This window comes from Rhamphochromis sp. 'chilingali', assembly GCF_963969265.1.
Source record: "Rhamphochromis sp. 'chilingali' genome assembly, chromosome: 6".
Taxonomy (NCBI): domain Eukaryota; kingdom Metazoa; phylum Chordata; class Actinopteri; order Cichliformes; family Cichlidae; genus Rhamphochromis; species Rhamphochromis sp. 'chilingali'.
Genome location: NC_137933.1, coordinates 1,483,790 through 1,501,773, shown reverse-complemented (window position 1 = coordinate 1,501,773; position 17,984 = coordinate 1,483,790). Strand labels below are relative to the sequence as shown.

At 46.4% G+C, this 17,984-nt stretch overlaps 1 protein-coding gene across 1 annotated transcript in view; it reads left to right on the top strand.

The window, feature by feature from the left end:
* Positions 1 to 17,984, top strand: part of adamts17 (ADAM metallopeptidase with thrombospondin type 1 motif, 17) — a 100,215-nt gene that overhangs the window by 62,000 nt on the left and 20,231 nt on the right. The window contains exons 15-17 of the mRNA XM_080884375.1: positions 1,897 to 2,017; positions 15,482 to 15,562; positions 17,820 to 17,977. Of these exons, the coding sequence (XP_080740501.1) occupies positions 1,897 to 2,017; positions 15,482 to 15,562; positions 17,820 to 17,977 (360 nt within the window). The remainder of the gene's footprint in view (positions 1 to 1,896; positions 2,018 to 15,481; positions 15,563 to 17,819; positions 17,978 to 17,984) is intronic.

Below are 17,984 nucleotides of genomic sequence, written 5' to 3'. Positions count from 1 at the left end.
AAGACGGGACTTGCGACAGAAAAGCCAATCAGCTGATCATTGATCAGTTTCTTAATTGAAGTAGCAACAAGGAGGGAGGGGAGAGAATGAGAGAAGAAGAGGCAGCTGTGCAGCAAAGACAGAATAACTCCAGCTTTGTGCCTTTTTTCATTCTAGCTGATGTACGGGAAAAATCGCTTCCTTTTCGCCTCAATATGAAACTCCGATGGCCAGTCCAGTTGTGGCTCCATATATCAGTTGTTAAGGTAAACATTGAAATACTATGCAAACATTCAGAGATGCACTTACACACTTGTTTTACTTCTCTGGGATAGTTTTCTCTGAGATGAAATGCTGCGGTTTGGAAGCAGGTAGCAAGGCTCCAAATGCTCCACCAGACCACTGACATTTCTTGCAGACAACAGCAGCTCTATCACATACTGCTCTGATGCGCTGAGCTGGGTTAGGCCAAGTAGCGCCTTTTGTGAGGTGATTTTGTGATACTTCGGATCGGATAACGTTTTTTATTTCTCTCCGATATCCAATCCAGTAATTTAGGTCAGTATCGCACCGATACGTAATATCGGATCGGTCCATCTCTAATTTTCACGTACTTTACATTTGTTTTGTAGTTGTGTGTCTTATTTTGAAATAAATATTTAGGCGTTACCATATCGACCAAAGGGGGAGAGAGGAGGATGTTACTCTCAATGTTGTTGGCGCATTTCAGGAGGACACTTCTAATAAAGTTACACAATTACGCCGTGAATTTGCGTTGATTATTATATTTTCAAAATACCACAGTTTTTGTTTTGGTCGTATCATTTTATTTTGTTGTATTTATTCACGAAACGTTAAGGCCGGTCCGTGAAAATATGTGTGAAATATGTGAAAACGATGTGCCGGGAGCCGCGCCTTGACCACTTTCGGAGATGTCTGGTGGGTAACAGGCATCTCCGAAAACGTTAGAGCACTTTTGCAAATATGTCTTGATGAATCGAGCAGATATTTGAAGTTTACGCAGCACCATTCTCGACTGAAAATATTTTAAAAGTTTATTTTGTGATCCAGAAAGAGTAATATTTCAAACTCCGCCATTGTGCGTCCCTCCGCCACTGCCTCGTTTGAGTGTTGGACGAAATGCATTCTGGGATGCTGCATTTCGTCATTTCGAGCTGATTGGAGACCAAAACAACCAATCAGATTTTTTTGCATCCAAGTCTGTGATTGGCTGGTTTTGTGGCACAAACATAACGGTGTAGAGAAAGAGTTGAACGTCCACGGGCAGAAATGTTGAGAGCGTGAGCAACACGTTGCGAGCGAGCGCAAATGCAAAAACTGAGCGAGAGGGGCTGCTGTGTCTGTGTGGATAATAGCAAACACTGAAATACATTTTTTGCAGGCAGCAATGAAGTTTGTTCACTCAAATTTAGCTTTTCTTCTCTCAAAATAAATTTCTCCTCAAAATGCAACACTTGCACCTGCAAATAGTTTTTACGTGCGCTCAGAATAGTGGCACAAAAATGACGCCATAGTGGGAGGCTTGTTTTTTTTAAATCCTGGCATGTGAGTAATGGCATGCTAGGAGAGAGGCAAAGAAATAGACTAATTAATATTGATCTTTTTTTTAATGGGCTGCAGTTTCTGTTTACCTAAGAAATTCCTGTTCTTTTTCAGTCCTAACAATAAAAACAATAAAAAGACCTCAATTATTTACTGTTAAATTATGGTTAATTATATCATTTATTTCATCTGTTAATATTGTGGTAAACTCATTCCATGCTCAAGGTAATATACAATCCTTTTGGCGACTGCTGTGTGTTGACCTAAGGATATAATTTTACATATGCATACAAAGATGTAAATTGTAATGTACTTCCTCCATTTTACAGTTGGGTTTTGTTTTGTTATGGACAGAAAATCGGCTGTGACAGCATCATTGGCTCATCTGCTAAAGAGGACCGCTGCGGTGTTTGTAATGGAGATGGACGGTCCTGTAAAATAGTGACAGGGGACTTCAACCACACTAGGGGAATGGGTGGGTATATATTTTTTCATGTCTAGCTAGTATGCTGCTCAGATGTTTTTTTGTAGTTCTTTTTTTTAACAAGTACCCAGTCTTTGCCATTGACTCCTGGTTTGATGTGGTTTGATGGGTTGTTTAAATTGATTCTTCCAAAAGCGATCCTAAATAAATATTTCAGGTGAAACCAACATATTCTAATGTTTTCTGTTTTATTAAAATTTTACAATGGTATATTATATTGGCCTTCAACTTAAAGTCACACCCATTTATAAACGTGACATGATGGATGTTTCTGTCTTTGCATTTGCTTCTTTTCCAACACAATGAGATGCAAGTTAATTTTAGTCAGTTTAGTCATTTTGGTATTCAATATGTATTGTTTATTTGGTTACATTAATGGACCAATGTGCCTTTCTTTAGTTAGTAAAATTGTCCCTGGTTTTTATTTACTGCTCACCAGTTACTTTAATAGTTGAGAGATTATTAGATGTAAAATTCTAAGCATGCGCATGTGTTTACTAGGGCTGGGTATCATCACTGATTTCTAGAATCGATTCAATTCCGATTCACAAGGTCCTGAATTGATTCGATCCACGATTCGATTTGAATCAGGTAAATTTTGCCTCAGACAGTCAGAAATATTATAATTCTGATCACTTATCAGTACATATCTATATTTTTATATCTACTGTCCTGGATCTCCAGTCCAGGACATCGAGATCAATATCCATAAATCGATAATCAAAACCCACCCCTGGTGTTTTTACCCCCACACATTTAAACACTCCCCTCAAGCATCTGCGTACACACCTACACAACCACACACATACACTTGTTTTTTATATTTTAGTGAGGACATCTAATTGACATAATGATTTCCTTAGCCGCTTACCCTAAACCTAACCATCAAAAGTGAATGCCTAACCCTAGCCCTTATCCTAAACCTAACTGTAACCCAAATGACCTGCGGTCTCTGCGCTTCAGCACTTTGCAGTGCACAATGCTCAGCAGCACTGCAGCTGGCTCTCTGCTCCAGCAGCTCTCTCTCCTCTCCAGTCCAGCTGCTTCTGAAATACAGAATGCATGATTAGATGATGCTCACCGGCTGCGAAAACCAGCCTTCCTTTTTTTTTTTTTTTTTTTTTTTTTGCCTGTCCCGTTTGGCTCTTTTGCATCAGAATTATTGTCTAAAGGCAAAGAAAGATGCCCAACGGATTTACTTTACCAAACTGACCATCCCAGCCTTGCCGTAATGGTCCATTTGATTCACCTTTTATTGTTTATTTTATTTTCACTTGCTGAATACGGGACAGACTTGACTGGGGGAAAGAAGGGGAGAAAGAAAGAGGGAAAGAGAAACAGCTGAGAAGAGGGACGGGGGAGAAGGGCAAAAGACAAAAACCAACAGAACGGGCAGAGAAAAAAAATGCATATATCAATCATCTGGGTCACCTGCTGACAAAGAAAAAAGAAAGCAAGCAGAAGAGAACAAGAGTAATAGAATAAACAACATCACAATGATATATGGGAATATGACAGCAAATACTAAATATTAAACATTATTGTGCAGCACATAAGATCAACAGAACACAGTGTGCTTTGAGGTAGGAGCCAAAAAGGGTGTAGTTTGTGGGTGTGATCACCCGTGTGTACACCTGTGAGCATGGACGCGCTTGTTTTTAAAAGGTTCCTTCATGTAATGATCTGCTAGAGGGTGTGGGGGGGGCCACAGCCCCGTCCTCCAGGGCATGAAGCAGGTGTGGAGGAGATCAAAACTCCAGACATCCAGAGGCCCCCAGAACACAAGAGACCAAGGAAGACCAACAGAGGGGCAGCTGTGCCACTGTCCCGGAAAGAGCTGAGGAGAGTCCCAGATGAGGGCTCACTCAGCAGCCGCGGAGCAGAAGCCAGGGGGAGTTGCAGTGACGCGCCCGTGAGCTCCGCCGGCAGCCAGCTGCGCCTGAGTGACCGAGCCCCAGGCCGAGAGGCCGGGGGCACCCCACCTCCGAAGTGGCCCGAGCGAGCCCCAGGCTCCAGGCCCCGATAAGCAGCCGCCAAGGAGTGAGCCGGTGTGTACCTGGACGCCCATCCCCGGACACAAAGAACCACCAACGCACCGATGTCTGAGGGGGTCCGCCACTGGCAGGGGAAGTGGTGGTGGGCGGAGATAGGCCTCCAAACCTTGGAGGGCCTGAGATGTCCCCAGAGAGGTGGCGCTTGACACCCAACCTGACATATAGACACAGACATACAGGCACACACAGATACAAACATCCATCCAAGGCACAATCCCGCCCCCCGTTTGGCAAATCTGATCACGCCGCCATCTTCCTCATGCCAAAATACAAACAAAGGCTGAAACAGGAAGTTCCGGTTCAGAGGAAGGTCGCGCGCTGGACGGATCAATCGGTGGCCGCGTTAGAGGACGCACTCGATGACGCAGACTGGGGCATGTTCAGAAACAGCTCCGACGATGACGTCAACGTGTTTACGGAAGCGGTTGTGGGATTCATCGGGAAACTAGCGGATGATACCGTGGAGACAAAGACTATCACAACGTTTCCCAACCAGAAGCCGTGGGTGGATAAAACCATCCGCGACGCTCTGAGATCCCGCACCGCTGCCTACAACACGGGACTCACGACGGGGGACATGGACCCGTACAAAGCCGCGTCATATAACGTGCGGAGGGCGGTGAAAGAGGCGAAGCAGCGCTACGGGAGGAAACTAGAGTCACAACTCCAACAGAGTGACTCTAGGAGCCTGTGGCGGGGACTAAGGACAATAACGGACTATAAAGCACCAACAACCGGTATGACGAACGCGGCCGTGACTCTGGCAGACGAGCTGAACACTTTCTATGCTCGCTTCGAGGCTGCAGCTAAGGTCTCCAACAATGCTAGTGTTAGCGGCGCTAACGGCTGCAGACAGGAAGATACTGCCAGCACCGGAAACGTGCTCGTCATCTCCGAGCATGAAGTAAGGAGAGCCTTCAAGAGAGTGAACACCAGGAAAGCAGCAGGACCAGACGGCATCCCAGGTCGTATCCTAAGAGACTGCACATACCAGCTAGCTCCTGTGTTCACTGAGATATTCAACATCTCTTTATCTCAGTCGGTGATCCCCACATGCTTCAAAGAGTCCATCATTGTTCCTGTCCCGAAGAAACCCCACCCTGCTTCTCTCAATGACTATCGCCCTGTAGCCCTCACCTCAGTAGTGATGAAGTGCTTTGAACGCCTGGTCAGAGACTTCATCATTTCTTCACTACCAGACACACTGGACCCACTACAGTTTGCTTACCGTCCAAATCGTTCCACAGACGATGCCATCTCTCATCTCCTCCACACATCACTCACTCACTTGGACACTAGAAGGGGGAATTATGTTAAAATGCTCTTCATAGACTACAGCTCTGCATTTAACACCATAATTCCCTCCACACTCACCACCAAGCTGGAGCATCTGGGACTCAGCTCATCTATGTGTCAGTGGATCTCCAACTTCCTAACTGGCAGACCACAGGCAGTAAGGATGGGCGGACATGTCTCAGCCTCCACCACTCTCAGCACTGGAGCCCCCCAGGGGTGTGTTCTGAGCCCCCTGCTGTACTCTTTGTACACATATGACTGTGTGGCCACTACCAGCTCCACCACCATCATCACGTTTGCTGACGACACCGTCGTGGTGGGCCTGATCTCTGATAACAACGAGACGGCCTACCTGAAGGAGATTAGGAATCTGGAGAACTGGTGCCACAGGAACAACCTCCTTCTAAACGTCAGTAAGACAAAGGAGCTGATAGTGGACTTCAGCACTAAGCAGGAGAGGAACTACCAGACCCCCGTCATCAACGAGTGCCCAGTGGAGAGAGTGGACAGCTTCAAATACCTCGGAGTTCACATCACGCAGGACCTGTCATGGTCCTGTCACATCAACACCGTGGTGAAAAAGGCCCGACAGCGTCTCTACCACCTCAGACGCTTGAGAGACTTCCAACTGCCCTCCAAGGTGCTCAGGAACTTTTACTCGTGCACCATAGAGAGCATCCTGGCGGGAAACATCTTAACCTGGTTCGGGAACAGCACCATGCAGGACAGACGAGCTCTACAGAGGGTTGTGCGGTCAGCTGAGCGCACCATCCGCTCCGAGCTCCCTGACCTGCACTCAATCTACAGCAGGCGGTGCTGGACCAAGGCCAGGAAGATGGTGAAGGACCTCAGCCATCCCAACAACAGACTGTTCTCTCTGTTGAGGTCAGGAAAGCGATTCCGCTCCCTGAAGACCAACACAGAGAGACTGAGGAGGAGCTTCTTCCCGCAGGCGATACGGTCTCTCAATCACACCACCACACAGTACTGACCCACACATATGGTTCTTACACACACACACTGGACTTTCTGGACTTTGGTTTTGCACAACACTGGTCACTATATTCTTCATTTCCGGTTAATACTTGTACAGCTGCTGTTATTGTGTATATATTTATTTATATTTAGATTTCTTCATACATTCTTATATAGTTCTATATTGTGTATTTTGTTGTACAGTTATTTTATTTTCAACTTTAATTTATATATTTTATCTTATTCTTCCCAGTTAAATTTACCCTTCATTCTAATTTGTGTTGTACAGTTATTTCATTTTTAACCTTAATTTATATTTTATTCCTTCCTAGTTAAATTTACCCTTTTTAATTTTTCATATTTATTTCCTATCTTATTCATAGCCTTTTCCTTTTTTGTTCTCTTTAGGTCACGAGCAGTTGTCCAAGCATTTCACTACATATCGTACTGTGTATGACTGTGTACGTGACAAATAAAATTTGAATTTGAAGTTGAAATTCTAATTTGAATTCCCACCCTCATGCTCTCATATGCACTTACTCCACACTCAACCAACGTGGAGACAGACATAAAGAGACGCTGTACACACGATCACACTCCCCAAGCGTACTCTACAAACCGGGTCTAGGTGCCCCCGCCCCTGGAGGGGGGAACTGCACCCAGACCCAGGTGGTGTTACCCTTTTCCCTGCGGTGGGGGGAGGCAGACCGCCCCGACTCCGCAGCAGCAGGAAGGCTCCACACTCCAGACCGCAGTCGGACGGCCAACTCCTCCTCCTAGTCCTAGCCCCCCTGCTCCAGCAGGTCGCAGAGAATGGGGGTGAGAGAAGACTCCAAACCTCCCTCCACCCGCTCATTGTAGTGTTGATGCATGTGTGTTCTAAGGTGCATTTAAAACCCAGGAGGGCTTGGAGCCTTCCTTGACACCACACCCTGAACCCACTGCTCCACTCCTCCCCTGCATAGAAGCCACCAACCACACTCCGCTACACACCCCCACCACCCAACTTAGGGCAGGGACCCATCCGCGCCCACCTCCCCCTAGAGTGGGAGGGGAAATCTGCCAGGATCATCTGCACCCCTGCTTCCAGTAAAGTCACTTTGAACTTTAAAGGCTTGAGGGCCAGATACCGCCGTGTGATCCGGGTGTTGGCATCCTTGATGCGGTGGAGCCATTGCAGTGGCGCGTGATCAGAGGGTGAAACGGTGGCTCAGGAGGTAATAACATAGGCAGTCGACCACCCACCGGATGGCCAAGCACTCCTTTTCCATGGTCCTGTACCCGGCATCCCACTCTGACAGTTTCCAGCTGTTACCTCCTGTGACAAAATAGCCCCCAGCCCTCTGACGTTAAGCTTTCTTCCACTGCACAAATGGAGCCTTGCACTGCTTCCTACACCGGACCAGATCTAGGGCACCCTTTCGGCTGAGGTCTGTCAAGGGGGCTGGTCACCTCTGCAAAATGGGCACGAACTGGCGGTAGTAACCGGCCAGCCCCAAAAACCGCCTCACCTCCTTTTTTGTCTTAGGACACGAGCAAGATGCAATGGCTGCTGTTTTATCCATCTGTGAACGTACCTGCCCGCTTCCCAAGTGGTACCCTAAATATTGTAACTCCCTCAGTCCAACTGCACACTTCTTTAGGTTGGCCGTGAGTGCCTCCTGCCTCAGGGACTCCAGGATTGCGGCCACCTGCTACACATGCTCCGCTCTGGTGTTGTCATGGATGATAACATCCTCCAGGTAGGCGGCAGCATATGCAGATGCAGCACCCGGTCCATGAGGCACTGGAAAGTGGCAGGGGCTCCAAACCAGCCAAACGGAAGTGTGACAAAATCGTACAAACCGTATTGGGTGGCCGTTTTTTCCATAGACAAAGGAATCTGCCAGTAGCCCTTGGTTAAATCCAGCGTCGTAAAAAGTAAGTAGTGCCTAACCGGTCAAGGAGCTCATCCATCTAGGGCATGGGATAAGCATCAAACCATGAGACCAAGTTCACCTTGCAGCACAGAACCGTATAGACCCATACTTCTTCACTACAAGAACTATGGGGCTACAGCAAGCGCTGTGCAACTCTTCTATTACTGCCAGCTTTAGCATTTGTGCCAATTCCTTTTTCACAGTCTGTCTGTTGTGCTTGGAGAAGAACAAACCGCTCTGCAAGCCGCTGTTGCAATGCAGCAACATCCGCTCTCTGGGCCTGTGTGAGATGGTCATCTCAATGGAGGGAGGCAGGAATAGAGGAATTCAGCACCACTGACCACAACTGTTCTCTTTCCTTAACCAGGCTAACCAGAGAAGTGGTTTCAGCCTCTCTCCATGCTTTAAGGAGGTTAACATGAAATATCTGTGTGGTTCCACCTCTGTCTGACCATACCACCTCATAGTCTACGTCCCACATTCGCCGTGTGACCATGAAAGGTCCTCCCCACTTGGTGAGTAACTTTGAAGTTTTAGAAGGGAGGAATACAACCCTTTATCTCCTGGAAAAAATTGCCTGAACCTAGCCCCTCTGTTGTACAAGCGCTGCTGATGTTCCTGGGCCTGGAGCAAATTTTCTTGTGACAACCTCCCCAAAGTGAGCAGCTTTGCTTGCAGGTCCAGGTCGTGCTGATTCTCCTTTTCAGCCAGCCTCTGACTTTCCTCCCAGTTTTCTTTAATCAGGTCCAACACCCCCCGCGGCTTCCTGCCAAACAGTAACTCAAAGGGAGAAAATCCTGTGGAGCCCTGGGGCACCTCCTGCGCTGGAAATAACAGAGGGTCTAGCCAGCGATCCCATTTACGCGAAGGAACTTATGGATCATGGACTTTAGCACTAAAAAAGGCAGCATCTACCACAACATGTCCCGCCTGCTGCCACTCAGGGTGCCCCACCACCAGCCAAGAAGTCGGACTGCAAGAAGAAGCGGACTGCCTAACATCCCCCACGGGGAGATCGGAGCCGGACCAGCCCGGGCTCCAAGTTCACTCCAGGGCTCAGTTCCGGAGCCCGTTCGGAGAAATTTGTTCTGCCTCCACCTTTCAGCGCCTGGGACTCGAGTTGGATCCCACAGAGCGCATTTCAACAAAGAGATGACGAGACACTGTTCAACTGAATCAAGCATGTCACAGTCTCACAAAAACACACTGTTTATTAAAAATTCACCCGTTGCATCCAGGCATGTTGCCAAGGGCACGGGAAAAATGTGTGAAAAACACAGAGTATGTTGAAAAACATAATGCCCCCACGCACCCAGACACCACTGGGGTCGATTCCCTCAGTGGTGTCCGGCCCCATGAGCACTGGTCAAGCATGGGCCGCCCGCGCAGTCGGATCTGGCCCGCAGGACCAGTTTCCGCCACAAGAGGGAGCCAGAGCCCCGTCTACTGTGGAGTGCCTGTCTTTGGGGCCGCTGTCAGCAAGAATAGAGAGATGGCGAGCTCTCGCTGCGCCAGAATGGGTTGTGAGGACATTAGAGCGAGACTATCGTTTACAATTCGCAACCACCCCTCCCAGATTTCACAGAGTGATTTTCTCTCTTGCAAAAGGCGAATCAACCAGGATCCTGCAAGAAGAAATAACTGCCTTGCTATCAAAGGGAGTAGTACGAGAAATACCCCAGGAGCACAGCCAATGCGGCTTTTACTCAAAGTATTTTCTCGTGCCAAAGAAGGGAGGGGGACTGTGTCCGATACTGGACCTACGGGCTCTGAATCAGTATCTGAGGTCATACAAATTCAGGATGTTGACGACCACCACTCTGCTGCATGTAGTGCGCCCAGGCGATTGGTTTACATCAAGAGACCTGAAGGACGCATATTTTCACGTCCCTATTTAACCGCCTGACAGAAAATTCCTGCGCTTTGCGTTTCAGGGCAGAATGTACGAGTACCAGGTCCTGCCGTTGGGTCTCTCACTGAGCCCTCGGGTATTTGTGAAATGCACAGAGGCAGCCATAGCCCCACTGAAGAGGCGGGGCATCTGCATAGCAACATACATAGACAATTGGCTGCTGATATCAGAGTCAGACAGCACACCAGGTTGACAGTGGATCATCTGATGGCTCTGGGTTTCACCATAAACTACCAAAAGAGTGTCCTGCAGCCAGCTCAGGCCATCTCTTTCATAGGAATAGCTCTAAACTCCACCTCATACCGAGCGTGTCTCTCTGTGGACAGAGTAAAAAAATGCTATCACATGCCGGCATTTTTCAGGAGGGAAGATATCTCCCATTCAGAAGATGCCTGCAGATGCTGGGATTAATGGCGTCTTCACTGACTTCCACTAGGCAGACTGCATATGAGGGAATTTCAGCGATGGCTTGCATCACTGAGACTCAATCAAAAGCGCCATACCCACCACCATATCAGAGTGACAGCAGACTGCACTGCAGCATTCCACTGTTGGAGAAATTCCACATTTCTCACTCAGGGGGTGTCACTGGGGGCTGTCACCACCAGGAAGGTGGTGACCACGGATGCGAGTCTCACGGGCTGGGGTGCCACTCACGAGGGCAGAGCAGTGAGTGGCAGCTGGGACTCACGACAGAGGGGTGCTCACATAAACTGGCTAGAATTGCTAGCAGCATTTCTAGCACTGAGACACGTCCTTCCCCTGTTGAGAAACCACCATGTTCTGATCAGAACAGACAACACCAACAGACAGGGCGGGTTACGGTCCCGTCCTTTGCACATGCTGGCTCGCAGACTGATCATGTGGAGCAGCATCAATCTGTTGTCACTGAGAGCTGCTCACATTCCAGGAGCTCTGAACTTGGGAGCAGACTTAATGTCCAGGGGAAACCCGCAGTACGGGGACTGGACCCTGCACCCACATGTGGTGACCCAAATCTGGACCCGCTTTGGCCAGCCACAGGTCGATCTGTTTGGCTTGAGGGAGAACGCTCAGTGTCCACTGTATTTTTCCCTGAGGGACCAGGAGGCTCTGCTAGGGATAGATGCATTAGCTCACAACTGGCCACAAGCTCTGCTTTATGCGTTCCCTCCACTGGCCTTAATTTCTCCCACTCTAACCAGAGTGAGAGAGAGAGAGAGGGCTAACAAGGATATTGATCGCCGCAAGGTGGACGAGGTCCCATTGGTTAGCGGAGATTATGCTCCTCTTGTGGTGCGAACCTTGGCCTCTCCCTCTCCGACAAGACCTAGTCTCCCAAGCCAGGGGCGAGATTTTTCACCCTCACCCTGAGCGCCTTGCCCTGTGGGCTTGGCCCGTGAGAGGTTGTTATAGCCACTAAGGGGCGACCATGGCTCAGGGGGTTGGGAAGCGTATCTGTAACCGGAAGGTCGCCGGTTCGATCCCCGGGCTCTCTGTCCTGGTCGTTGTGTCCTTGGGCAAGACACTTTACCCTACTTGCCTACTGGTGTTGGCCAGAGGGGCCGATGGCGCGATATGACAGCCTCGCTTCTGTCAGTCTGCCCCAGGGCAGCTGTGGCTACAACCGTAGCTGCCACCACCAGTGTGTGAATGTGAGAGTGAATGAATAGTGGCATTGTAAAGCGCTTTGGGTGCCTTGAAAAGCGCTATATAAATCCAATCCATCATTATTATTATTATTCAGAGTGCTAGAGCCCCCTCCACAAGATCATTGTATGAGAACAAGTGGAGGGTATTTGAGGAATGGTGTGGAAAGTCTCACACTCTCTCCTTTCAGTGCTCCGTGACAACAATTCTCTCCTTTCTCCAAGAACTGTTAGATAAAGGAAAGGCCTTTTCCACGATTAAAGTATATCTAGCAGCCATTTCAGCCTGCCATGTGGGCTTCATGGATGGCCCAGTGAGCCATCATCCGCTAGTCTGCCGTTTCATGAAAGGGGCACGATGGCTCCACCCGGTGTCTAAACCTCTCGTTCCCACGTGGGATTTATCCCTGGTGCTGGGGGCAGTTTCACAGCCACCATTTGAACCACTAAACCAGGTGGAAATAAAAATCCTGTCTTTGAAGATTGCATTGCTCCTGGCTCTCGCATCTGCGAAGCGTGTCAGTGATATTCATGCGCTGTCAGTACACAAAGAGTGCACCCGATTCACGCGGGATAACTCTAGAGGCACACTCAGGCCAAATCCGGCCTTTGTGCCCAAAAATCCTTATCTCCAATGCACCCCATTGGAGCTGGAAGCTTTTTGCCCTCCTCCTTTCTCCTCCCCTGAACAGGAGCGCCTACATGCTCTCTGTCCAGTTAGGGCTTTATGTACCTATATAGAGAGAACGAAGGCTTCCAGGAGGTCGGATCAGCTGTTTGTTTCCTGGGCTAAACCACATCTTGGCAAGCCCGTTAGAAAAAAACGCATTTCCCACTGGATTGTTGAGGCAATCCAATTGGCTTATTCCAGCACGAGTCTGACTTGTCTTCTCTGCCACTCTTGACTTCCTCATACAGCACCACAGTTCTATGCAACTATGCAAGTTGTAATCCTACAACTGTTTACAACTTGCATAGTTCCCATTTCTGTATAGCTGTATATCCCAGATTCTGTAAAGTTATTTATTTCATATTCTGTATAGTTTTTCATATTTATATCCTGTTCATAGCCTGTACATAGCTTGTACTCACTACAGCCTGTACATACTTATAGTTATAGAATATTCACAACATACTTCATACCGTGTACATTATAACATACCATAATAGACCCATTTCTGTAATATACTCACATATCTATATTATTGCTAATATATATTGTAATATATCTATATCACTAAAGCACTTCTGGATGGATGCAAACTGCATTTCGTTGCCCTGTACCTGTGCATGTGCAATGACAATAAAGTTGAATTCTATTCTATTCTATTCTATTCTCTTGGCACTCGATCATATGCTTTCTCTTGATACACAAAAACACTGTGTGGCTTCTTCCCAGTTCATCTATACTTCTCCATCAACACTGTCAGAATCCCATGTGTCGTTCCCTTTTTCAGTATTAAGCCATACTGCTTCTCACCAAAGTGCTTTATGCACTTTTTTAAATGCAGAGGCATACACTGCATCATGCACAAACCTATTGCAGTTACAGTATTTCAGTCACATAATATTTATTGTAGGGTCTACATTACAATATAAAGCGCCTTGAGGTGACTGTTGTTGTGATTTGGTGCTGTATAAGTAAAGTTGAATTGAATAATTGATTGATAGATTGATAATACTTTATTCATCCCGAGGGAAGTTGGGTTAAGGCTGCCAGCTGTGCCAGCGCCATCTTACCCTTCCGACCATACATACATTACACAAAAATCACATGGGGAATACAGGTCAGAGAGGTATAACAATGGAAAATGCACAACATGAGGAAAGACGAGAAGAAGAAAGAACTCCCCCTAGACCAGTGGTTCCCAAACTTTTTTTGCTGGGCCCCCCCTTAGTTTTCCAAGAAACTAAGCCCCCCCGCAAGCACACGCACAAACACATCCTCCAACCACACGCGCCCATATTTTGCTCCATTGCTGTTTATTTCACACCTCAAACATTTAGTAAACAATTAAGCAAATACAAGTAATCAGCAATAAATGACAGGTAGTAATAAAATAAACTACTAACCCTTTTACGCTGCGTCTACACCTACACGGGTATTTTTGAAAACGCAGCTGTTTCGTCCACGTAAACGGCGTTTCGAATCACTGAAAACGAAAAAATTTTAAACTCCTTTTTTGCGTTTACGTGTGGACGAGGAATACAGAGTTGGTCACGCAACAGCTGTGCGCCACGTTATTGTTTACAGGAGATGAATTGCAAAATGGCAGATATTCAGATTAACAGTATTTTGTCTCCATCTTCAGGTTTTACAAGCTTACATAAACACACAGTTACTGTCCCTCTATTTACAAAGGCAGAGGCGTCACGGTGTGATTATTTTACATGTAGTTTTTTTCCCCTCTGTAATAATGTTCAACATTGCATCAATACATTTTTCAAAAAATGCCTCTCTGTGCAAAATGGGTTTAAAAACATAAACAGCTGTTGGATCCTGTTTGTCCGTGACTTGAACCGGGGGAACAAATCGTGGCAGGATCAGCCTGATGTTATTTGTATCCAGCTGTAACTTTACTGTATAAAGAGCAAACATCTCCAAAATGTCAGGAGTAGTTAGTCATTACAAGAAGTGTTTGTAAAGTAAAAATCAAGAATATGGGATACTGTTTGATTTGAAGAGCCCAGCGCTGCTCCCGACGAAGGGAAAACCAACCCTGCAGGGAGACCTACCTCAGCACCTGTGCAGGTGAAGCCAAAGGGCAGATTTGCTTCACCATATTTTCTAGTCTTTGGCTTAGAATGAAGTTGGTTTGGAAACATATTCAGCGACGCTTCATCTCCTGCTTTGCGTTTGTGTGGGCGCCCCGTGCTAGCAGTGTCCAAGCATTGTTTTGTTTTTTTTGTTGTTTTTTTTTTCCCCTTTTCATACCGCGCAATGGCTCTGCACCCCCCATAGGGGGCGGGCCCCACACTTTGGGAAGGTCTGCCCTAGACTGAGCTCCAACAGGGAGATCAGTTTGAGAACAGAAAAAAAAACACCTCAGCACATGAATCATCACATCTCACAACATAGATGACATAAGCTTCGAAGGCGTTTGGGGGGGTGAGTGTAGGTCTGTGTCAGTGTACATGCGTGTGTGTGTCTGTGTGTTCCGTGTCAACTGAGAGAAAGTGTCCCTTCACCCGGTTAAGCAAAAGTCAACAATCTTCAATCAACGCGGACGGCCTTGAAGGAGGAACAAAGAGTTCTGACAACAATCCTGTTATCATGGAGATTTTTGTTGTTCCAGTCAGCTTAGACCTTGGCAGGCCTTCAGCTGGCGCCAGTGGGATAGCTGCATGAGTGAAGATGAATGATTTGGGTTTAGTGCAAACAACTGCATCCAATTTTTACAATTGGTCTAATGTCTATCACTGGTCACCAATTCTCTCAATTCCCGTTGTTCTTCTCCAAGATGTTATCCATATTGCGTTCAAAACACAGTCTGAGTACTCACAGCCCTGCCAACCGTCTGTCATGTCGGCCAGCCTTGTGGGATTTTGAACAACTAAATTTATCTTTAAATAGACAACTCCGATGTAGACAGAAATAACCAGCCCATCCCTTTTTGCCCACCATTTATGCTTCTGATAGTTTTTCTGTCCTGCTTCTGTGTCTCTATCAGGCTATATCGAAGCTGTGGTGATCCCTGCAGGAGCTAGAAGGATCAGAGTAGTGGAGGACAAACCTTCACATAGTTTTTTGGGTAATGATGCTTGTGTTTTCCAGATGACTTTGTGGTTCTTCTCAACAATGCCGCTCACTTTTAGACACGCTGAGACATTAGATACCAGAAATGTCTCTTTCCAAAATAAAAGCTGTACTATACGCTTCTTCTGGGCTATATTCTCAGCAGCATATTAAACATACCAGGTCCCCATAAGGAGAATCATGTGCTAACGGCTGTCTAAATGACTCGGGTAAAGTTTGTAGCATGCTGCTTGTTGTTTTTGTCTGCTTCCACTTGTCTATGCACTAGGATGATGTCGTGTAAATGTGCAGTCATATTCGTTGTGTTCCCACTAGTGCTGTCAGCGTTAATCTCATTAAAATTACATTAACGCCATAACGACGCAAATCTCCGTTAGCGAGTTACCGGGGATCGCCCCGTGCGCGGCGCTGGACAGCGTCAACACGTTAACGAGCTCACTGTGCTAATGCACTAGTTCCCACCAATGTAATTGAGCATTGCGTGGCACATCCGACACATTGTTTTACTTTTGTCCATGACGCGCTTACCTTCAGGGTCATGCTTCACAGGAAAAACAAAAAAGTTCCAAACACCAGATCTGAATGAGGGTGGGGGAGGTTCAATTTTGGCTAGCATTGAGGCAGTTGCCATGTTGCAACAAGCTTAGCTTCTGTCTTGCTAGCTTGCGCTACGCTCAGCGGATCTGCGCTCGACAGTGCAGCCTAGGCGGAGTAGTCGAACGCAGATTCACTGAGCGCTCAACACAGACAGCATCGTCAGAAGGAAAGTTGATAAAATAAATTACAAATTTTGTATTGTTCGATACACATGCGTACCGAACCGAAAGCACTGTATCGAACGGTTCAATACCGATACGAGTATTGTTGCACCCCTAATATATATATTAGGGGTGCAACGAGTGCAGATCCGCTGAGCGCTCAACACAGACAGCATCATCAGAAGGAAGAGCGCAGGGCAAGCTAGCGAGACAGAAGTTAAGCTCTCCTTGCAACATGGCAAATTGAACCTCCCCCACCCTCATTCAGATGCAAAGACAAGTGGAAGCAGACAAAAACAACAAGCATGCATGCTACAAACTTTACCCGAGTCATTTAGACAGCCGTTAGCACAGGATTCTCCTTATGGGGACCTGATATGTTTAATATGCTGCTGAGAATATAGCCCAGAAGAAGCGTATAGTACAGCTTTTATTTTGGAAAGAGACATTTCTCTGTAATAAACTCTCTTTTCCAAAGATGAGTGATTCCTCAATCAGATACAGGGCTTGCAATATCGCTAGCCCGACGTCCCGGGGCTAGCGATTTTTCCAGTCGGGCTACCAAAATCTATCTCTGCCCTGCCCGTCAGGCTATCATAGGAAGGAAAAATATATGTCAATGTTTTTGCATTCTTTCAGAAATGTAGCTGGGTAATTATGTCATTGGCATCGATGAGCCACTGTCAATATGTGACATATTGAAGTCGCGTTTGAATTTGCGCTTGTTTTTTGCTTTCACTTTGCAATCGCGTGAACTGTATAGAGAGCGACAGCACTGATCTGTGAGTGATGATAATTTGTGCACCAATTCCTCTGACATCGTCTTATTAATCGTTAGCTTACTATGCAAACATGACAAGTGAAATCTCCCGCAGCTTAAACATGTGAGAGGTTGATCGCGCAGAGAATCGCTGAGCTTATGTGAGTGCGTGTGTAAAAGCATTTCAGTTCTGCTGAGCCAAATAAGACAGGTCAGGGTGAAGAAGTGACAGCCAAAGAAAAGCTTACCACAAAACGGAGAAGTTATGACAAATCAGACTATAAGGCAAAAAGAAAGTGCAGCTTTATGGTTTCATGGACAAAAGAATTTCTGTGGCTGCAATATGACGAGCTAAATAACCAGGGCTGCACATAAGTGGTCCGCAGGTGCGCATTCACTGTCAAAATAAAAAACACGCACAAGGGTTAGGGTTAAATTTAAAAACTGTACTTTTGAGTTAAAATATATATTTATAATTTTAATAAATGACAAATTAAAAAGGCATGAACATTTTTTTGTATTGAAAAAATATCGAACCGTGACACCAAAGTATCGAACCGAACCGAACCGTGAATTTTGTGTATCGTTGCACCCCTAATATATATATAGATATATATATATATCTATATATATATAGATATATATATATATATATATATATAGATAGATAGATAGATAGATAGATAGATAGATAGATAGATGTGTGTGTGTAACTTCTTGTATCTTACTTATAGCTCTCAAAGACTCAAGTAAGAGGTCCATCAACAATGACTGGAAAATTGAACTTCCAGGAGAATTTGAGCTGGCTGGAACCACTGTGCGCTATGTTAGAAGAGGAATATGGGAGAAGATGTCTGCCAAGGGACCCACTAAGACTCCTTTATATCTAATGGTAAATT